This window comes from Chanodichthys erythropterus, chromosome 12 (assembly GCF_024489055.1).
Source record: "Chanodichthys erythropterus isolate Z2021 chromosome 12, ASM2448905v1, whole genome shotgun sequence".
Lineage (NCBI taxonomy): Eukaryota > Metazoa > Chordata > Actinopteri > Cypriniformes > Xenocyprididae > Chanodichthys > Chanodichthys erythropterus.
In genome coordinates, this window is record NC_090232.1 from 48,524,280 (window position 1) to 48,549,016 (window position 24,737).

At 38.0% G+C, this 24,737-nt stretch overlaps 2 protein-coding genes across 2 annotated transcripts in view; one reads left to right on the plus strand and one right to left on the minus strand.

The window, feature by feature from the left end:
• The window catches only part of LOC137032414 (B-cell receptor CD22-like), a 299,667-nt gene that overhangs the window by 161,716 nt on the left and 113,214 nt on the right, over positions 1–24,737 (plus strand). The window lies entirely within an intron of this gene.
• The window catches only part of LOC137031522 (complement C3-like), a 185,117-nt gene that overhangs the window by 102,837 nt on the left and 57,543 nt on the right, over positions 1–24,737 (minus strand). Inside the window, exon 19 of the mRNA XM_067402529.1 lies at positions 63–151. Within this exon, the coding sequence (XP_067258630.1) occupies positions 63–151 (89 nt within the window). The remainder of the gene's footprint in view (positions 1–62; positions 152–24,737) is intronic.

The following is a 24,737-nucleotide window of genomic DNA, read 5'->3' on the forward strand; positions in this document are numbered from 1 at the left end:
CTCCTGGATGATCATAATGATGATGATTTTCCATGTATCTTGCGTTTACAGCTTCATCTTACCAAGTGTTGGTGACAGACTGACAGCCAAGATCTGCCATGTAGTAATAGAGTCTTTCAGGTTGAGCATTTTATCTCTGACTGGTGCTGGACTGTAATATGAGGTAAATACACTATTAGACCTTACTGTAGAAAAACAGACAAATTCTGACAGTAACAAACCATTTTCCATTAAAATAACAATATACCATAGAAAACAATGCAATCTGGGTAATATTTGTCATTTTCAAGAAAATAGCCTACAGGAATACAGTGTGAGTTAACATTGCTCAAAGTCGACACTGAGAAGCTGTGTCCTATTATTTTCATTCACTGCTCTGTACATTAGTTCACTAACATAGTTAAGCCACAACGAATGTGAAACTGGTTTACAAACCAGCTTGACATTATTTCTTCCATGTGTGGAGCTCCCGCATAGCTTCAAGACACACAGACATCAACAATCAGAATATGAATCTCAACAATGGTGACATTTAAAAGTTTCGCAATGCATGCTGGGTGCCAGCATAGTACAAAACTCCCAGCATGCACTGCAGCATGAATAAATTATGCAGCTTTATTGCCACCATTGTTGAGATTCATGTGCTGATTTTTGATATCTGTGTGTATCTATATACTGTTATGGCTTTTTTGTGCATGATGTTTAAAAAAAAAACTTTCATTGTAACTGATTGTTGTTGGAGCTTTTGCTGTTTCGCAGTGGCGATAATGTAAAATTTTAATCCATTAATAACACAACTCAAGAGATTAAACACAGTATGAGTTCAGTGAACTGAGAGTATCAATACATAATTAACAACAATCAATGATCACTTTTTTTCCTCCTCATTTGTTTCTGTCATAACAAATGTGGCTTGCAAGAACAGTTAAAGCAAAGGTCAATAGCTCAACTAAAGCAAACACTGACCCTCCTTACTGGTAACATCAAACCAAACATTTTCAATTAAACATCAACATCTAAACTTCTGTTAATTCTCAATAAGATCTTCTGTAGGATAAGATTATACAGTAAAAAAGCCCGGCAAGGTCTAACAGTGTGTAAAAACACTAAGGGAAGCAGGTTGAGGAGGTGACGGGGAGACGCCGTATATCAGATCTAATAATATCACTGATTGAATCCACTCCCTATCACTCAATAAAATAATCACATAGTTGAGTGTTTTTGAAAGTGTTGTATTTTGTTTGGCTTAATAATTAACATTACATTTGAGAGTATGACTCTCACTCTGCTTGTGAATGAGCATAACTTGCCACTTCAAAACTGTTCACAAGCTTCTATGGGTTTGATTTTGGTTGTCATTTGTGACCCGATCTGGCGAAATGAGTCGGAAGTCGCAACGTTCTATTTTAAGATATGTGCCGATAATGTGGAAAAACAATGAAAAAATAGATTTTTTTTTTTAAGCTAATTTCAAAGAACAGACTTTCAAAAATAATCTCCCAAAGTTTCGTAGTCCAGATAACTGAGTAAAGGTATTTAAATGGCTATTAAATTTGACATGGTTTTACTAAATTCGCTGGAAATGAACTTCTCAACTCTGAGCATTTCCCGCTATCCCCTGAAACGTCATTATCTCTGCTCTACAAATATGGTGTTACACGCAGTAAAAGAAATGGACACAGCGACCCCATTGGAACTCAATTGAGACAAGTGAAGCCCATTTTTAGCGATTTTTAGCACTTCCGTTTCTGACGCGCAGACTCACACTAAGCTTGATGACGTCCGCAACCTGTCTGACAGATGTAAATCTTCTAGTAGCTGTGTGTGCAAACTGCCATCGTTAATCTTGCAGAGACGGTGAGCTTGAGCGGGGAGTTCTTTGGCGTGAGTGAGCAGGAGTAAGTATTCTGATTAATTATTTTGTATAGTATTTTAAAATGTAACGCCAGTACGCCATATTAAGTTAATGCATACTATTAAGAAGTTATGTAAAATTATGTTCAAGAACTGATATGAATTCATACCCAATAGTTATTTAACGGCCCAGGGATCGAATATTTTAAATATAATTTAATTTTTGATGCACATGATGTTGGATAACGTTAACGTTAATATATATATATATATATATATATATATATATTTTTTTTTAGGCATGTGACGTATCAAATTTTCATGTTGCGATTAATTGATGAAGCTTTTATCACGGTATACGGTATTATCACGATATTAAAATAAGTTGCAAAACCATTTTTGTCATAGTTTAACAGGTTTAAGAACTCTTTATGTAATAAAACAAAAACAACTCTGATTGAAATTTTCAAACAGATTAAAATGCAAAAGAATTAGGCTATAAAGAACAACAGATAACACTTTACTCTATTTAAGCATTAACTAAGATTGAGCAATAGCTACATTTGATACATAAAGTGTTATTTTTTGTTAATGTTAGTTTAGAAACACAACTGATCATTGTTAGTTTTATCTCAGGTCCATTAAATAAGTTATTTTGATTTTAGTAATGTTATTAAATAGTAACTAAGAAATTAACATTAATTAATAATAATTAATACTTTATAAGTATTTTTACTGTCAGTTTAGTGATAATGAATTAACATGTTAACTAATGAAGCTGTATGTTTTCAAAGTTTTACTGAACAATAACAAATAATCAGAAAATTTCTAATCATTAGGGCATGTTGTAGTCCAGATTAAAATATAAAAATGTTTAGGTTTGAAAATAAATATCCTTTTAAGTCTTTTTTAAGTATTCAGTATTTGGTGCTGTGATGAACAACACTGAGATTACAAAAAAATGAATGGCTGTTTGAAGCATTTTAAAAACTTCACTAGCTGCTGTTCCATCAGCGCCCTCTGCTGTCAGAGAGTGAACGCGCACTTTCATTCAGCTCGTCTCTATGGGGTCAGATTCCCGCCAATTGTATTGCAGTCACGGATCAAAAAATAATAAACGTGAATCACAAAATTAAAAACACATGTAAAAATATATAGCACAAACTTAAAAAAAATAATGCAAAATGATCGGAATGGCAAAGAACATGGTCACGGATCAAAATATAATAATCGTAAATCGAAAAATCAAAAGCACATTTAAAAAAATAACAAGCATGAATCAAAACTTTAAACACATTAAAAATGATATTGCACAAATCTTAAACTTGTGTTTATGCGTTCTTAAAAGTTGTTTTCCTTGCTTTTATTACTCTTTTCTTTCTGCTCTCTTTACATTTTCTGCTTATATTTTACTCTTTTGTGCGCTTGTGCAGTTTTTCTCTTTGCTCTTCTTTCTACGTTCTGCTCTTGCTTTTCCAAATGTTGCAGTTCGAGTTTCATGTAAATTAGGCTGGGCTTAAGCGCCACCATTGGTCCACTAGTTCTAGATGGACAGCTCCTCCTCTAGCCAATCAATCGAAGGGAGGGAGATGACATCACTTCAATGCGACCCATACTGATGCTCACACTCATACAGGAGAAGATAACCATCACAGCTGGCAATTTCCGAGCTGTGGTAAACTCTTTCTGTTGCAGGACACTGTTATAATGCATATATATACATTATAACATATGTACATATGTACCTTCATACATATGTACCTGCAACTCGACCTGTCACCGGTATATAGGCTACTTCTACCTGGACAATCTTTTATTGTTAAATTTACCATCCTAACGACAACCTGTCACAGTTGTGCCTGTCTGACGATCTATAATTGTTATATTAATCTTTAATGCACCTACAACTGGACTTGGCACCGTGAAACGCAGCGTCCACCATGCAGCAGCCTCACAACATCACTCTTATGTGTGCCTGGCTCGTCTATAACTGTTATGTTACTGTTAGATATTTTTAGTATTCATACAATAATATTAATAATAATATGCTTGCTTGTTGTCTCTTGGGCTTAAATATCAATTTAAGATTCAAACTCTTGATACAAAACATAGCCTACCTTTTGTGAGTTCTTGTTTTTAATGTTGATAATATTATATGAGCAAGAATGCAAATCCAAATATCCACACAACAGTTCAACAAACAAAGGGGTAATATTAAGTGTTATTCTTCACAGTATTGTCAGTATTTGCTCTATTTTGCAACGAAAACAACAGCAGGATTACAACACAGCAGTGCTTCGAGAACGAATCTGCAACTTTGAATGAATTGTTCGTGAAAGTCATGATTCATTCATAAATACAGCCACTTGCTTCTTTGAATGAATGACTCGATGACTCAGGCATTAAGACAGTGACTTACCGCCATCTACTGGCGGTTTTAGTATTTAAAATAATCACTTTTCACGTTTTTAGCATTGCATATTTCTCTATTGAACATTTTTTTAATTTAAAACATTATTATTGTTGTAAAGGTATTCATAAAGATCAAAAACTGCACTAGAAAGTCAATTTAGGGGGCAAATATTGTCCCTTAATGGAAAATTTACAATCTAAGTGGAAGAGAGGGGGTACGCAGAAGGATGGTAAGTGTCTCAGGGGGTACTCCACTCTGAAAAGTTTGGGAACCACTGGTTTAGATCATTGTATGCTGCTCGTAATAGTAAACTGTGCATATTTTGTCATGTATTGTTTTCCTGTAAACAGATTTATAGATTTTGTCTTCCATGTACAGTATGTCATTGACACGGGTGTTGGTTTATGAATTTGATCACATTTTAACACTGAGATTATAAAATTATAAAGTTAAGCAATAGCCTTCACATCAGTGTTTTCCCCAATATTAGAGCAATTGCAAATGTTTATTGAGCTGTTGTATAAATCAATATAGCTATTATATAAGTTAATGTTGAATGTGTTTTTGCACTATTTTAATGAAAGGAGTATCAAACAAAGTCACAGCAGAACAGCTTTGCTCGTCTCTGAGCAACACAGCAGTGTTTCATTAATGAATTCCTGATTTGAACGAGAAGTTTGAATGAACTTTTCGCCACCTACATATCTGTATCTGTAATTTTGTTTTTATTTAAAACATTAATCTTATAGTATTGTGCAATTATGTAGTCATGTAATTAAACACAATAAATGTGTGAATAAATCACTGCATATCAAATCCACCTGGTTTCTGTAACTATCTTCTCTGTAACACTATCGTAGTCAATGCAGAGATGATACATTCAGTCTTAGAATTAATTTACCTATGATCGTTTAACAATTAAGAAATATATTAGCTACAGTAGCCTTAGCATATTAGCACCATGAGCCAAGTAATATTTTAACACCAAATACCATATATTATGAACATAAAGATTAACAATCATAAGTAGACTGCACAATAAAAAGAGTATCTCAAAAAGAGGAATTATTTGTCCATAGTTCAGATAACTTTACAGATTGAAAGTCCGTGTAAAGTTTCAGATTAAACTGTTATCTTCTCCTGTATGAGTGTGAGCATCAGTAGCCATGAGTCGCATTGAAGTGATGTCATCTCCCTCCCTTCGATTGATTGGCTAGAGGAGGAGCTGTCAATCTAGAACTAGTGGACCAATGGTGGCGCTTAAGCCCAGCCTAATTTACATGAAACTCGAACTGCAACATTTGGAAAAGCAAGAGCAGAACGTAGAAAGAAGAGCAAAGAGAAAAACTGCACAAAAGAGTAAAATATAAGCAGAAAATGTAAAGAGAGCAGAAAGAAAAGAGTAATAAAAGCAAGGAAAACAACTTTTAAGAACGCATAAACACAAGTTTAAGATTTGTGCAATATCATTTTTAATGTGTTTAAAGTTTTGATTCATGCTTGTTATGTTTTTTAAATGTGCTTTTCATTTTTCGATTTACGTTTATTATATTTTGATCCGTGACCATGTTCTTTGCCATTCCGATCATTTTGCATTATTTTTTTTTAAGTTTGTGCTATATATTTTTACATGTGTTATACATGTGGTATTATTTTTTGATCCGTGACCGCAATACTATTGGCGGGAATCTGATCCCATACGTCTCCTTCACTGGTTCCGCCATGTGCTTCTCGTGCACGTTGGGATTGATTACATCCGAGTGCGTGTCCTTTTGACGCAGAATACAGCGGTGTTGTGCATTTTATACGATTGATGGGTAAAGTATTCTTAATTGCCTTATAAAAAATTAATAATTGGTAATAAATTATTATTTACGGTATTCTGAAGTGCCGACGATTACAATATCGTGCATATTCATTATCGCGATTTTCCACACTGGAGGGAAAAGATGGATTTCATCCTGGATTCGGTACACCGACTGGGACCGAGTAACACCAACCGCCCTCGTCAGATAATCATGCAGTTCACAGGACGCCACTTCAGAGACGAACTCTGGCGGATCACCAAACTTCACCGCGTCTGCAAGGATCTCAACATCCGTTTCGCAGAAGACCTCACCAAGGAGGACAGAGAGGCACGGAGGGCTGTGTGGCCGAAAGTTGAACAAGCGAGGAAAGCAGGTCTAAAGGCAGTGTTCCGGGGCCCCCATGCTTTCATTAATGGTCAAAAGAGTTTCACCATAGACACAACTGTTCAGGGTTTTTGATTCCCGAAAACGAGTGAGTTCAAATGGAAACGTATTCTCGGGGCTTTGCTACTATTATATATTCCTGATAGGTAACTTCTACTGTTGTTCTAAGTAAGTTCATCAATCCGTTGTTACAGTTTGTCACTTCTTATTTATTTTTTTATTTATTTTTTTTTTTTTTCCATGTTCAGTTTAAAGAGTAACATTTCTCTCATTTCTGTTAATGCAAGGGGTTTAAGAGGCATGACTAAAAGAAAAAGTATTTTTTTATTTTGTAAAGGGAAGAAGTCAAACATATTTTTTTTGCAGGAAACACATTCTAAGGTTGATGATGTTACATTTTGGTCTAAACAATGGGGAGATGAAGCTTATTTTAGCCATGCTTATTCAAGGTCAGCATGTGTCGCCATCCTCCTAAATAATTTCAAAGGTCAAATTGTGTCCCATATGGCTGACGAATTTGGTCACTGGTTGATTCTTATCATAAATATAGATGGTCTGAAATTCATCTTAGTCAACATTTATGGATATAACATCAGTAGAGAAAACCGAAACCTACTAGAGCAAATTAGTTTAGAATTAGACAATCTTAAATTAACACATTCGACTGATAACATCATTATTGGTGGTGACCTAAACCTACACTGTAAAATCCAATAAGTAAACCTTACTTGAAAAAATCATGCAGACCGATTGCCTTGAAAAAACCAAGTAAGGTGAAATAGGAATAGTATGTATAACTAACAAGTGCCTGTCTAGTATTGTACACTTACAAGAGAGTTCCAGTAACTTAAAACAAATTTGTACCCTTGTGATTTGTACCTTAAGAGACCAGTTTTGTACCTTTATTTAACAGTACAAAAATTGACCCTTCGAAAAGGGTACAAAATTGGCTTTGACAGCGTAAAATCATTGACTATAATGAGATATTATATATATATATATATTACACTCACACACACATGCTGAATTAAAATCAGAATTTATTAAATCCTTTTCATTTTCACATTTTTAAACATTTCATATGAGTTCATCTTGCTGGGTGTTAAAAAGTAACACTGAAGCAGTGTTAAAGTTAATGAGATAATTGATTGATGATTGAGTGATGATTGACAATTAGTGGAGACACCTGATGATAAGAAGCAGAATCATTGAAGGAAAGAGAGAAAAAAGGTGTTAATTAATATTTTATGAATGTTTCATTTCAAGTCACCATGAAAGAGGTCAGCGTTTGCTTTAGTTGGGCTCTTGACTCTTTAACTTTTATTATTAATTTTTATCTGGCTGCTCCAACTTTGTGTCTGTAAAGCACATTTGTTATGGTCAGAGAAAATAGGATCTGGTCACAATATAATTTGATGATGATATAATCATCATGTGATGGCCTGATGTCATTTAGAGTCTAAATCTCTGATTGTGTGCTTGATGTGTAGCTTTAGTATTAATGATTGTAGTCCTGTGATTTTACAGCTTGAGATCCAACAATAATATGGCTTTATTTTGTTTAAGAATAATACATTGTGCACTGAAGCTTTCGTGTTTAAACACACACAGACATCAAGAATCAGCATCTGATTCTCAAGAACGGTGACGATAAATAAATACAAAATACTGACAAACAGATCAACTCTGAACATCACAAAACAAGCTACTGTCACAACAAAACAACAGAAAAATAAAAGCAAACATGAACAATCTACGAAAATTACAGGACAATTCAGCTGCATAATTTATTCATGCAGCAATGCATGATGGGAGCCATGGATGAGTTTTGATTGGTGGCTCCCATCATGCACTGCAACATGAAGCACTTTGTTTGATTGTCACCATTGTTGAGGGTCATGTGCTGATTCTTGATGTCTGTGTGTGTTTAAAAAAAAAAACCCTTCAGATTATAAAAGCTCTGCTGGATCTCAATCGGTAACAGAGATTTACTATAAAGAAATAATATAACATCTGTGTCACCAGTTAATACTGGATGTCACCAATGAATCTGGCCATTTCACAATGAGAAAACACAACCATTATGACTGTGATTCCCAAAGCATCGTAAACCTAAATTGATCAACTTTGGCTCACAGCACTTTTGGGAAACACAGCTCAGATCATAGTTTCTCTGGCCATAACAAATGTGCTCTACAAACACAAAGTTGAAGCAGCCAGAGATAAATTAATGTTAATAAATAGAGTCAAGAGCCCAACTAAAGAAAATATTTTCACCATCATGGTGACTTCAAACTAAACTTTCATTAAAACATTAACATCTAAACATCTGTTAATTCTCAGTAAGAACTTTTGTTGATGTATGACAGAAATCAAATCAAACTGGTTAATAATAAGTGTAATAATGTTTAATGGCTGGAAGTCAGTTGTAGTTGTTGTGTCTCTCTCTTTTTCTCTTGTTGTTTCTTCAGTGATTCTGCTTATTATCATCAGGTGTCTCCACTAATTGTCAATCATCACTCAATCATCAATCAATTATCTCATTAACTTTAACACTGCTTCAGTGTTACTTTTTAACACCCGACAAGATGGACTCATATGGAATGTTTAAAAATGTGTTAAAAATGAAATGTTGTAAAATGTGAAAATGAAAAGGATTTAATAAATTCTGATTTTAATTCAGCGTGTGTGTGTGTAAAACATATATATCTCATTATAGTCAACGATTGTACGCTGTCAAATCCAATTTTGTCCCCTTTTTGAAGGGTCAATTTTTGTACTGTTAAATAATGGTACAAAATTGTCACCAAAGGTACACAATTGGTCTCTTAAGGTACAAATCACAAGGGTACAAATTTGTACCTTTGTACCATTGTACCCCTAAAGGTATAATTATGTACTTTGTTTTCTGAGAGTGAAAGGCAATCCAGTTTACTTGTTTAAACCATACAAACCGATTGGCTTAAAAAATAACAAGTAAGTGTTACTCATTTGAGTAACGCTTACTTGGTTTTTTTAAGGCAATCGTTTTGCATGGTTTTAACAAGTAAACTGGATTGCCTTTGAAGTAAAGTAAACTCGGTAATTCCAAGTTGTAAGCAGAAAACATCAGCTTAGCACAACTTGCATAAATGAGTTAGGAATACTCACAAAGTGTATTTTACTTGAAATGATTTAGTTGTTTAAAATAGTAATTCTGAGTAGTCTATACTAAGACAAGTAGGCTACATCTAATCTTAATCATCTCTGATTAAGTATACGATACAAATTTGTTTTAAGTTACTGGAACTCTCTTGTAAGTGTACAATACTAGACAGGCACTTGTTAGTTCTACATACTATTCCTATTTCACCTTACTTGTTTTTTTCAAGGCAATCGGTTTGCATGCTTTTTTTAAGTAAGGTTTACTTATTGGATTTTACAGTGTGCTTTTTTTCAAGTAAGGTTTACTTATTGGATTTTACAGTGTAGTTCATGATGAATTTCTTGATAAATATCCTTGCAGATACTCTGTAAGCCATCCAAACACTATATTCACGAACTTTTGTGAAAAACAAAATTTGGTTGATATTTGGAGATGCTTAAATCCAGAAATATCTAAATACTCCTGGTTTAGTTTAAGCCACAATTATAAATCCAGAATTGATCACTGGTTAATTACATATAATTTCCTACTTTATAATATTAGTTCTGATATTTCTGCTGCACCACTAACAGATCATAGTGTTATTCTACTACAGATCAAACCCAATGACAACAATGTCCACTCACGTACATATTGGAAGTTCAATTCCAGTCTGCTCAAAAATAATGACTACTGCCAAAAAATCAAATTATTAATGAAAGAATATGCCAATTATGAGGAGCTAACAACTGCTACCAAAAAGTGGGAATTCCTAAAATATAAAATACGCCAATTTACCATCTCATTCAGTAAAATGCTTAAAAAAGATAGTGAAAAACAAGAAGTAGACATTATTAATCAGTTAAATATGTATTGCAATAGACCAAACCCAACTGAAGACAACAGACAGAAGATATTAAGCCTCCAACCTAAACTAGATGAAATTTACAGTCGCAAGGCCCAAGGGGCATTTATTAGATCCAGAGCTAAGTGGATAGAGGAGGGGGAAAGAAATTCATCGTATTTCTGTGGTCTTGAAAAAAGAAGACAGGAAAAAAACAGCATCAGATCCCTGATGGTTGATAATAAAGAAGTCACAGATGAAAAAGTAATCTCTTCAGAAATCTGGAAATTCTATAGCCAGCTCTATAGCTCTAAATTTTCTAGCATGGACTGTCAGAATTTTTTTCATGATATAACAGAACATATTCCAAAAATAGAAGATGGCTTCAAACAAACATGTGATAATCAAATAACAATTACAGAACTAGACGCAGTAATTGGTCATCTCTCTCTTAACAAAGCCCCCGGATCCGATGGTCTCACAGGTGATTTTTACAGACATTTTTGGGTAGATTTGAGAGACCTGCTGCTACAAGTCTTTATTGAAATATTTGAAACTTGTATACTTCCACCAACAATGAGACATGGAGTTATCATCTCTATCCCAAAACCTGGAAAAGATCCCAGAATTATAGATAACAGAAGACCCATTACACTCATAAATTCAGACTACAAACTCCTAACTTACATCTTTGCTTCTCGTCTTCAAAAAGGGATTTCAGATCTTATTGCAGATACACAGTCAGGATTCTTAAAAGGAAGATCAATTCATAACAACATAAGATTGGTAATGGACATTATTGAGTACAGAAACCAAATAGAGGATGATGGTTTTCTTCTCTTTCTAGACTTCTAAAAAGCATTTGACTCCATGGAACATCCATTTATTCTCTCGGTGCTCAAACACTTTGGGTTTGGAGTTAAATTTAGAGAATGGGTTGGTGGTTTATATCGTGATATTAATAGCTGTGTCCTATTACCTAGTGGTACCACCCCAAGCTTCAAGATTAATGTGGGCATCCCTCAAGGTTGCCCTATCTCACCATACCTTTTCATCTTAGCTACAGAAATGCTAGCAATCTATATTAAAAACTGTAATGATATTAAAAAACTTAATGTACTTGGCACAGATATAATAATTAGCCAACTAGCAGATGACACAACAATTTTCTTAAAAGACAGATACCAAATTTCAACAACTATTTCCAAAATTGAAAAATTTTCGAAAGCCTCAGGTTTAACATTAAACTTAAAAAAATGTGAATTGCTTGCTGTACACGACACTCCACTGAAAAACATCTGTAATATCCCTATTAAATCAGAAATTAAATACCTGGGAATTTACCTTTCCAAGGACCAAAAACAAAGCCAATTTCTGAATATAGAAAATAAAATTAAAGAATGCAAATCAAGATTAAATAGATGGCTACAGAGGGACTTATCAATACTAGGTCGAATTTACCTAACTAAGATGGAATGTTTATCAAGATGTATTTATCCAGCCTATTCCAATGCCATTCCAAACAAATTGATTAAATCTATCAACCAAATCAATTTAAACTTCATTTGGAGAAACAGACCACATTATATGAAAAAAAGCAATATGGTTAAAGACACAAAGGATGGTGGAATAAAAGTTATTGATTTTGACTGCCTTAATGGAACCTTAAAAATAAATTGGTTAAAATCTTGGATTACACACGGTATTTCTTTCTGGTATTGTGTTCCAAAGACCTTATTCAAGAAAATTGGAGGATTAGATTTTCTTCTTAGAGCAGATTTTAATGTTAATAAATTACCTATATCATTGTCAGAGTTTCACAAACAAATACTCTTGTATTGGAAAATGTTATACATACATAACTTTTCACCCCATACATCTGTACTCTGGAACAACAGGTATATTTTGCACCGCAACCGATCTTTGTTCTTTGAGGATTGGTATGGGAGAAACATATGGTCTATGACTGACTTAATGGATACCAACGGTCATTTTTTAAATTATGAACAATTTTGCATCAAACATAATTTCAAACCCCTTTTTTAAATTACGCAAAGCACTACCCCAATGTTTTGTTCTTCTAACAAGAAGCATTTTGGCATATTATACGATACAACCACAATTGGCTCCACTATCAATTCAAGGGATCCATGTTTTGGATAAAAAATGCACTAACCACTTTATTAGAAAATGTTTTATTAATTATCTTTACCCTAATAGACAAAATAAAAATAACATCCTACAAAAATGTGTTAAAGATTCAGTCACTAAATTAAGAACAATGTATTTAACACTCCCTATACCCCCTAAAGTGAAAGAAACACACTTCAAAGTAATGAATAATATTTACCCCTCTAAAGATTTACTGAATCTTCGCTTTGGTATAAATGATAATGAATGTACATTCTGTGAAAAGGATGTTGAAACTACGGACCATGTATTTTTCTCATGTAATGTGATTCAGACGTTTTGGTGTGATGTATATAAATGGGTTAATCAACAGATGTCTTCATTCTCAACCTCTTTCTCTAGAGACGACATAACATTTGGTTTGATATTGCAAGACAAATATGATGAGCTCTGTATTAATACAATCATATGTCTAGCTAAATTCTTCATTCACAAATGTAGAACTGTGAAATCATCTACCAAATTTATTGTTTTTTTAAATGAATTTAAACTGTATGTGAAATCTTTTTGTGTGTTTGTTTGTTTGTTTTTGAAAATCATCTTTATTTTTGTTACTAAAACTGCAAATATTTTCCGGATTGTATTAAGTGCTGCTCCCTCAGGCTATATCTTGTCTGTATTCTACTTGAAGAAACTGATCTTATGCAGCCATGTTTGTTTGTAAATCTTGAAATGTTCAATAAAAAAGGTTACACGTTGTATTCACCTTATTTTCGAACGCGGAAGTAAGTGCGATGACGTATTTCCTTTTCAGGTGCACAACATCCGTTTCAGTCGACTGCCAGCAGAAGATAATGGCGTGGGAGCATTCACAAAACTTGATAAAAAACCAATGTGGTAAGGAATTACCACACCCGCGACGTATAATCAAGTGGGAGGATGATCTGAAGAAGTGGCCGGACATAACGTTTAATTATTTCGTGTTGTCGCTCGGAGTTGACGTGTCTTCGATGCGAAACTACAAAAGCACAGAGGCATACCAGTACTTGTATAGTGGGGAAGTCGGTCGAGTATGGCATTAAACAAAACGTGTTTACTTGATGTTGTTTGTCAATAAAAAAACACATTAAATTTAGCAAAACATACATGTGTTACGGGTGGCTGGTAGAGAGATGAGGCAGATACGGATTTCCACGATAATAGAGACTTTACTTCAAACAATGGCAATGAACAACAGACAGACACCTTAACAAAACAGAGAACGGAACAGGAGTGAAGGGAGTGAGTGCAATATATAGGAGTGCTAACAATAGAGTCCAGGTGCAGGTGATCCGTGATGATGAGGAACTGACGAGGGAAGTGTGTGCAGGTGAGGAGAACAGGAGGATTCTGGGAAATGGAGTCCAGGGAAACAAGGGATCTGTAACAGTACCTCCCCCTCCCGGTAGGCGCGTCCTCGCGCCGTAGATGTAACAACCGGGAGGGGGGCGGGCGCCCTGGAGACCTCAAACCGGAGCAGGGGGAGGAGTAGACTGGAGTGGAGGTCTCCAGGGCAGGTCCAAAAACCATGGCGGGTCAGGAGCCGTGGGCAGCCATGGTGGATCAGGAGCCGAAGGCGGCCATGGAGGGTCAGGGGCCGAAGGTGACCCTGGCGGGTCAGGAGCCGTGGGCAGCCATGGCGGGTCAGGTGCAGCGGGCAGCCATGGCGGGTCAGGTGCAGCGGGCAGACATGCAGCGGGCAGACATGGCGGGTCAGGTGCAGCGGGCAGACATGGCGGGTCAGGTGCAGCGGGCCGCCATGGCGGGTCAGGAGCTGACGTCCTCACGCCGTCAAGCCCAGTCGGCGCAGAAGGACCGGCGGGAGATGGCGGAATCCATGGCTCCGCCGACCGAAGCGCAGCCGGGGCTCCAGAAGGCCGCAGTTGAACACAGACGACAGACAACAAAGTGAACACCAGGGGGAGTGAGGAAGCCAACTGGAAACGAGGGATGGAGGGACGGAGCGGAGACGGAGGAGTGCAGTCCAGAGGGGAGGGCAGGCTGACGAGGGACCAAGGTGTGAACGGGGGCAGGATGGAGACTTGTGAGGCTGGAGGACTGATGGGCAACGGTGGAGCAGAGGGAGGTTGGAGCCAGGGTGTAGGTAATCGCCCAGAGGTCCGAGGTGGAGATCTGGGCGAGGGGGCTTGAGGTGGAGGTTCAGTACAAACACAAATGGATGGAGGTGGGAGAGGGAGGCAGGGAGGGTAAACAGTCTTAGGGCTGTATGTTGTTTCAACCACAAAGTTCATAATAGGGGCTGGCTCGGCGGCGGCTGGAGCTGAGGACTCGGCGGCGGCGGCTGGAGCTGAGGGCTCGGCGGCGGCTGAGACTGGAGCTGAGGTCTCGGCGGCGGCTGAGACTGGAGATGCTGCTTGCTCGGCGGCTGAGACTGGAGATGCTGCTTGCTCGGCGGCTGAGACTGGCGCTGCTTGCTCGGCGGAGACTGGCACTGCTTGCTCGGCGGAGACTGGCGCTGCTTGCTCGGCGGCGGAGACTGGCGCTGCTTGCTCGGCGGCGGAGACTGGCGCTGCTTGCTCGGAGGCGGAGACTGGCGCTGCTTGCTCGGAGGCGGAGACTGGCGCTGCTTGCTCGGAGGCGGAGACTGGCGCTGCTTGCTCGGAGGCGGAGACTGGCGCTGCTTGCTCGGAGGCGGAGACTGGCGCTGCTTGCTCGGAGGCGGAGACTGGCGCTGCTTGCTCGGAGGCGGAGACTGGCGCTGCTTGCTCGGAGGCGGAGACTGGCGCTGCTTGCTCGGCGGAGACTGGCGCTGCTTGCTCGGCGGAGACTGGCGCTGCTTGCTCGGCGGAGACTGGCGCTGCTTGCTCGGCGGAGACTGGCGCTGCTTGCTCGGCGGAGACTGGCGCTGCTTGCTCGGAGGAGACTGGAGAACTTGGCTCGGAGGAGACTGGAGAACTTGGCTCGGAGGAGACTGGAGAACTTGGCTCGGAGGAGACTGGAGAACTTGGCTCGGCGGAGACTGGGGTTGAGGGCCATTTCATCCCCTCAAATACAATTAAAATCCCCACAGGCACTGGAGCTGGCTCTGGAGATACTGGAGCGGGCTCTGGAGATACTGGAGCGGGCTCTGGAGCTACTGGAGCGGGCTCTGGAGATACTGGAGCGGGCTCTGGAGATACTGGAGCGGGCTCTGGAGATACTGGAGCGGGCTCTGGAGATACTGGAGCGGGCTCTGGAGACATTGGGGCCGCTTTCTTCCTCCTCCTCCGCTTACTGGGCCCAGTAGCGGAATATGGGTCCAGCCTGGGGCAGGCAGGGAGTTCGCTGGAGGGGTATGCGGAGGAAGCCGGAGGTTGACTAACTGGCCCGGCCAACCGTGTTTCTGGATGGACCGGACGACAACACTGATCCTGAACCTCTTTCACTAAGAATTTGGAGCCATTCAACCACAAAATTAAATTGATAGTTTCGCTTAAGGAGAAACAAAAAACAGGTTCATCAAAACGGATAGTGTCGTCATCCAATCCATCCAAAAACAGGGAGATCAACTGAGCGTCGGGCCAGTTAGACAAGTAAGCAAGCTCAACGAACTCCTCCACATACCTCTCCAGCGAACGTCCTACCTGCAGGAGCCCGATAATGCGTTCGCTGGCTGTTAGGGTGAGAGGCGATGGAGGAGCTGGATCCAGGGAGCTGGGGAAAGTCTCCATTTTTTTTTTCGTGGAAAATCCGGTCGGTTTGGGTCCGTTCTTCTGTTACGGGTGGCTGGTAGAGAGATGAGGCAGATACGGATTTCCACGATAATAGAGACTTTACTTCAAACAATGGCAATGAACAACAGACAGACACCTTAACAAAACAGAGAACGGAACAGGAGTGAAGGGAGTGAGTGCAATATATAGGAGTGCTAACAATAGAGTCCAGGTGCAGGTGATCCGTGATGATGAGGAACTGACGAGGGAAGTGTGTGCAGGTGAGGAGAACAGGAGGATTCTGGGAAATGGAGTCCAGGGAAACAAGGGATCTGTAACAACATGTAGATGGTTATCATTTATGTATTTGATGCAAATTAATAAAACCGATAAATTCCTATAACTACTAATACAACTAACATCCTGAATTCATACAAAATTAACTTTTTAATGCACTGTGTGGTTTGAGCCTGTTATCAGAAACAATAGCGTAATGCTAGAATTAAATCATTTATGCCTAATCGATATGCCATGAATAAATGCAGAGATAAAGCTAAAGACAATAGCGATTATAAATGTTCATGAAATGCTTAACCATGCATTTAATCGAGATGCTGTAAGGTACCTGTTCGAGCATATGTCCTGACGAGACGTCGCCTCGGAGTCTTTACCGGAGCATCATAGCCCAACCACTTTTCACTTGGGTAAAGTTGGTTTTATATTCGCACATTCGTACTTCTGATAAATTCAGACTTTCCAATAAATGTGCAATAAATTAATGTTTGCGAATTTTAAGCAGCGACATGATATTGACAACCAACGATTGTCAACTTACAACATTTTTCACAGTCGATCAAAATAGGCAAGTATTGTTTTAATGGCATATTTACTTGTGAATGTCCACTGACTGTCCAATGTAGTGTGATTAACAAGGCTATTGAATACGGATGCAGGGCCGCGTTATCCTAATGGGCAACATGGGCTGCAGCCCAGGGCCCCGAACACTGGGGGGCCCCCGAGACAATCCTCTTTTGCGTTTTAAAACGCATCGTCGTCACACCCGAATCAAGAGTCACTGGCGCAGCGGACACGCACGCAGGAATACAACCAGGACAGTGGCGTAGCGTCTAGGTATGCACGTGCATATGGGCCTGGGACTGGGTGGATTGGTGGCCCGCTATTACAGACTTAAAACCAGGGTATACTTCGGGCGTTCGCATCGCATAATTTTCGTCATCAAGGAGGGTTCGCGGACAGTATGGACGTCCGCACTCCCCATCCGCGTGCAGGCCAATTTTCATTATGGCACGGACCATGTGTGTACTGTACACCAGCCCATGCGAAAGTGAATTGAGTGCTTGAAAACAAAAGTCCACTGGATAGTGTGCAGCGTAGTGCACACGCTGAACGCATCTTTCCGCAGCCAAATACTTTCAAAGGCTCGCACGCGCGTCTGTGCGCGAGACAGAAGCCGTGTGCATGTTCATAAAAATGAAGCATAATAGAAATAATGTTGCCAATAACTTGCTAAAGCCTATCTGTGTTAAACGTTACTACTAAAATCATTAAGAAGCTGAATAAATGAACAAAGAAAGTGTCAATTATCATGACTTACTGATGATCTATTGCATTTGACCGTCATTTTTAAAGTGGGTTTCTGAAACGTATGCATGCAGTAATGTAAGTAAGTACAGAAGTTTAAACGAGTCATATTGGTTTTCTGGAAAAAAAAAAAAAACGGCTACGTCTGCACATTTTAAGATACTGCACAAGATGTGAATAAATGTAACTCGTACACTCGTTGGGGTGGATACTTTTTATTCAGCAAAATAAAATACACATAAAACGTGATGGAAACAAATTTAGAGAAGAAACTAAAAGTACATGTATTAGGTATAAAACGTGCATTAAAAAAGTCTGTGACAGAATAATTAATCAACTAGAATAATCTTCGGACACATCGCATCTGAAATTATGCTATGTCCATTCTGAAATTCCAAAGCCATGAGTCAAATTGGTCGAATTTAAACTTGGACTTGTTAAAAAGCCTTTTATATTTTTTATTTCATTTTTTACATTTTTAGATCAGCAATGCAAAGTCATAATGATGGAGGAGCGCATATGAGCCTACTGTATACTGCTGTTGTCAATCCTAGAAATGTTTTTACCATTTTTGTCTGCATGTTTTAAATTGATAATATCTTATTCATATTAAAATCTTCGGACTCATAATCGCATAAGACGCGCGATTATGAATGGGGAGGGGGAGGGGGGCCTTTGCGTTCGTTAGCTCAGGGCCCCGCGAAGGCTTAACGCGGCACTGTACGGATGTCCGAATGTGCGAATATAAAACCAACTTTACCGAAGTCCACTTTTCAGGGAATGGATGATCTTCCGTGGGTCTTCCATCAACAAAGTGAAATGAGCAAACATACGGTTGTTTTGGCGGTCGCTTTAAGTTTAAAGCTTTTAACCAAAGCCGACGAGCTTCTTCCCCCTTCGGAGGTTGATGCAGATCATATGGTGTGCCACAGCCGCATTCAGCTCTGGTCCGTGGATTATGGTCAAAACAAACGTTTTTAAGCAATGCACGGCGTTTGTACCAGTTATTATGGCAACCTCTGACTGCACAATGTGTACCTGACCTTCTAGATTCCATAATATGTATTAATAGGCCAGTCAAAAAGGCACACTCGCAATGCGGCTACCATAGGTTTAGTGTCTGACCGGAAGTCTTACACCAAACAGCTCAAAGATGGCGGCGCCCGGGTTTACGTCAAAAATAAGCTTAGAAATGTAAACACACTGACCTAAACGCTGATTTTTAACAATGGGAAGCCCCGTTTCGACTGACAGGCACGCGATCGGTCCAGCCATCCTCCTGTCAGACTAGCGCGCCTTATAAAATAAAACTCCCATTTGCGTGTCTCTCTTTAAAAGCCAATAAAAATGGAATCCATATAGGTAGCACAAAAATTCTTTTTGCATACAAAACCAGAGACTTTAATCAAACATACTCATAGTGTTTAATATAGTAATATTGACTGTAAAAGAGTAGTTTGTACCCTTAATGTGTAATAAAGCTATTTTTATTGATACACTTCCAGATGAATATCTTTTAAAAAAAAGTATCATATCAGTCTAAAAGAAGTTGCAAAATATTTATCTCAATGTAAAGAACACACTAATAGTGTTTAATATAGTAATATTTACTGTAAAAGTGTAGTTTGTACCCTTAATGTGTAGTAATGCTATTTTTATTGACACACTTCTAAAATTAATATCTTTGGAAAAAAGCATCATATCAGTGTAAAAGACGTTTACAAATATTTATCTCAATGTAAAGAATATAGTCATGGTGTTTAATGTACAAATATTGACTGGAAAAGGATACTTTTACCCTTAAACTGTAATAAAGCTATTTTGTATTGACACACTTCTAAAATTAATATCTTTTGAAAAAAGCCTCATATCAGTCTAAAAGAAGTTGCAAAATATTTATCTCAATGTAAAGAACAGTTGAAAAGTGTTTAACGAAGTCATTTTAACTGAAGAAGTTTAGTATCAAAGGCTTAAGGCTGTGTTGATGGACACACATAGTTCCAGTTCAATAGCTTTTGAAAACACAATCACAGCCTTTCAAAAGAAGTTGTAAAATATTTATATTAATGTAAAGAACAAATGAAAAGTGTTTAATGAAGTCATTTTATCTGAAAAAGTTCAGTATCAAAGGTCTAAGTCTGTTTTGATGGACACACACAGTTCCAGTTCAATAGCTTTTGAAAACACACTCGTAGCCTTTCAAAAGAAGTTGGAAAATATTTATATTAATGTAAAGAACAAATGAAAAGTGTTTAATGATAATTTTAACTGAAGAAGTTTAAAACATAAATGACACACACAAACAAAACATAAACGACTGGTTAATCAAGCTACTTAATACAGGGTTTCAGAGTAAAAGTAAACTTGGCCGCATATTCACAGATTCCAATTTCCCGGATCAATAACGTGTGCGCTAAACGCTGTTACTATACAAATAACACCACTTTTTAATCGTAGTAACATAGACAAGCAGCAACAACCTTATTTTCCTCCAAACCAGCTTTCATCCGCAGTGTAAAAAACGCACTGATCTCTGTACACACACGGCTAAGAGACAGAATGAAAGGAACCGTCTGCAAAGTCCTATGAAACTCCAAATACTTTACTTGAAACAGTCAAGAACCTCACTGTAATACAATGTTGGTGATTTCTGTGCAGGATTCCACACCACTCCCCTTCACCGCTGGAAAAATAAAAATAAAAATCACAAACGTGGGCTATATAAAGGTATCTGTCACATCTGGAATGATGATCTGGCGTGGAATGATCATAAAATCTAGGCTAGGCAGGTCAGTTAACAAAATACCGTTTAAAAAATTACTATTAAAATGTGGTGGAAAACATGTGTATCTTTCATTTCCAATGTGTATATTGTAATGTATTACCTTGAAAAATATTTATTGTCAAATGTGTTGAATGTAAAGTCCTCTGAGGAATTCCACCATTCAGTGTGAATTTATCTGAGAATATTCTTAAATAAGGAAATCTATTCAGTGATTGGTCCATGCCTATGTCGTCATCCAAAATACCATTTGAGGCACAGCAAAGTGTCGTGAATCATCTCTAAGACGCTGACGCTCTGACATTTAAGATGTAGTTCACTTAAATTATGACTAAGATGCTTCATAAGTAACTTTTAAGCGCAGATTTGAGGCAAGATTTTTTTTCAGCAGTGTTCTTGTGAGGCTTGATAAAGATGGGTTACCATGATGGTGATTGGTGGTTCCAGTAGTTGGCCACTAAACGTTTAAACGTTAGGTTTATGCTTGGCTGCTGACTTGGTGTGTGTCAAAACACAATTGAAGTAATAAGCTGAATTGGGACTGTATGAGTATAATTTTTGGGTAATTTTATTTTACATGTCATTAATTTTATTTTGCTTTATCAATGAGTTTGAAATATAATAATTGATATGACCCCTTAATATATTTTATTTGCTAATCCGGTGATAGTACAACATGGGTTATAACTGTACTTAATCAGCATATGAATCTCAACAATGGTGACAATAAACAAAATATTCATAAAGATAAATTCGACATAAAAAGCGAATAAAACAGAACAAAAATCACAGCAAACAACTATCATTTTCCAACAATAGTTAGAAAAAAAATATATTGTACAATTCAGCTGCATTATTTATTAATAGTGTGATGCATTCTGGGAGTTTTTTTGCTTTGTTTACCATGGTACCCAGCATGCATTGCGGCATGAAACTTTGGTCACCGTTGCTGAGACTCGTGGGTTGATTGTTGATGTGTTCTTGTGTCACCGCAAAAAGGACTTTTTTTTAATTTTATTAATATAGCACATATTAACAATTACATTCAAATCAACACTGGATAGTAAGAAAAATCCACGATTCTAGTATAACCATCATTTCCGATCTTTTATCATTACGATATACTGCAAACAAGTTTGTTAAACAACCTGTCTCAACAGTCAAAGAACGCCGCTACTTATAACAAAACTTTAGAGACCAATAAATGGAAACATCAATCACCATCACGGTAACCTTAAATGAAAGAAATATAAAAGTTGTGTTAATTAACAATAAGAACTGCTGCAGACGTCTGACAGAAATAAATGTCAGTGAAGTTAGTAATAAGTGAATCTGGTTCTTTAATCCTCCTCTGCTGAGATATTAAGAGATTTAATGTCTTTTGCCTTCAGTTGATTTCAGGCTGGTCGATTTGTTGCTATAAGTTGCTAAATTACGTTGTGATTTCATTGCGTGATGACATCATCACGTAGCCACTAACGCAAATCTCCGTTTTTGTGAAGTAGAGACATAAAAAATAATTTTGTAATATGTTCAGATTTTGTAATATTTTAATATAGATGTGTTCATAAAAAAGGATATACAAATATAATTTGTAAAAGTAGTAACATCTTTATGATCAGATATTACTTTTTTTACAGTTTTTTCCAATTGCTAACACACTAAAATGACATGCACAGCACAATTATTTAAACTGACACACAGAGAGCAAAACTTCTTCTCAAGTCTCCAAAAGTCTAAACACCTTTTCTGTTTTACACACATTTTGCATTTCAAAATAGCACTTTTTAAATTCACTAAATACAGTTCTCTGCATAAGACACAACAATCTGACATAAAGTCACATGTTTGCCATTTCAAAACACTGCCATTCAAAATGACACTACATGAGCTAATTGGCCAATTACATGTGCCACCTGGCCAAACACCTCAGTGGTTAATTGTTAACACTTCAATCAGGATGTAAGCACTATGAAAAGACCACAGGTGAGAACCTTTTTTTTTACAACAACAATGGAAGACATTGCAGAGAGAGGAAGAGGAAGAGGAAGAGGAAGAGGGAGGTTGAGAATAAGAGGGGAGGAAGAGTGAGAGGTCGGGGTAGAGCAGGTAGAGGAGTTCATGGCCAAAGAAGACAAACACTTTCAAATGAAATCAGAGCAACCTTAGTAGATCATGTCATCAACCATGGGTTGACAATGCGTGAGGCTGGACAGAGAGTGCAGCCAAACTTGAGCCGTTTTACTGTCGCCTCTGTCATCCGGACCTTTAGACTGGAGAACAGGTATGTAACCAAAATTTCATGTAGTACACATGTAGTATACCCCATGTCATAGTGTATCAGTTGGGTGACACCTGTTTACTTAGTGTATGACATCAGCCATTCATGAACTGTACAAGTTTCCTGTACAATGTACTCTACTGTGGGGGAAAATATTTAGGCTGCATTGTCCAAGCCCTATATATATTTTTATTTTATTTTTTCTAAAGGACTGAGAGACGACACCATGGTGGAGGAAGGGGCCAAATGTTCACCGGGGTACAGGAAGCTGCCATTGTAAACTTGGTTTTGGAAAATAATGAAATCAGATTACGAGAAATTCAAAGCCACATCATCCAAGACAACACCTTATTCAACAACATTCAACGAGTTAGTCTGTCCACATTGGCTCGCATTCTCAAGCGAAACCAAATCAGAATGAAACAACTTTATAAGGTGCCGTTTGAGAGAAACTCTCAAAGAAACAAAGAGTTCAGACGAGCATATGTGGATGTAAGTACTATATTGACTGCAGTACACTACACACAACATTGTTTCCCAGTGTACTGGATAACACCATATTGAGTGATTTTTGTTCTTTGTTTTCAGGGAGTACTGGAAATGGATGCTCATGCAATCCCACATGAGTTCATCTTTATAGATGAGGCTGGGTTCAACCTAGCAAAGAGCAGAAGAAGAGGGAGAAACCTCATTGGCCACAGAGCCATAATAGATGTTCCTGGCCAACGTGGTGGGAACATCACAATGTGCGCTGCCATCTCCAATATGCATGGTGTCCTCCACCGTCATGCCAAACTTGGACCATACAACACAGCCCATATTCTCACATTTCTGGACAGACTTCACAACATTCTCATACCACCAGAGCGTATGAATGATGCAGACCATCAAAGAAACCGGTACGTTGTAGTATGGGACAACGTGAGCTTTCATCGTGCAGCCCCAGTCCAAAACTGGTTTGCTGACCACCCAACATTTCTCGTGCAATACCTCCCACCATACTCACCATTTCTGAACCCCATAGAAGAATTCTTTTCGGCATGGCGGTGGAAGGTATACGACTGGCAGCCCTTTGTGCGCATGCCTCTTGTGCAGGCCATGGAAGAGGCATGTGATGAGATTGATGTGGGTGCAATTCAGGGATGGATAAGGCATTCAAGGCGCTTCTTCCCTCGATGTCTGGCAAGGGAAGATATTGCCTGTGATGTTGACGAGGCGTTGTGGCCAGACCCGGCTGTGCGGCAAGATGCTGCCTAATTATTTTTCTTGCCTTTTTTTTTTTTGTTTGTTTTTTTTACTGTAATATATTTTTTTTCAGAAATTTTCTTTTTCAGTTTACTTTTTTTGTAAGAATATTTTTGTTCAGTCCCATGTAAATATATCTGCTGTGCTTATGTTGTACTGAAAAAAAATAAAAAATGTTGCAACAGCATGTGTGTGTATCTGCAAATATTTCTGTGCATGTGGACAATCTGATACATATTTTAGTATTATGGCAAAGCATACTAAAGATGGGGGTGCTTTTCATTATGCCCAACAGTGTGTAGGTGGTTAGGCAAAAATCTGGTAATATGAATGAAGTGTGTGCCATTTCATGCAAAAGTTTGATTTTGATAATGCTCTGTGTAGTTTTGGTTGCAGTGCTTCATTTTGCAGGATATATGAGGTATTTTGCAGTTTGGGTGTGTGGTTTTGTGAATTGTGTTAAGTGTTTTGATAAAACCAGACTAGTTTGAAAAATTGTGTGTTAGCAATTGGAAAAAACTGTAATGCAGCATTTCATTATTGAACAGTTACACATTTTTGAACAATTACATGTAATG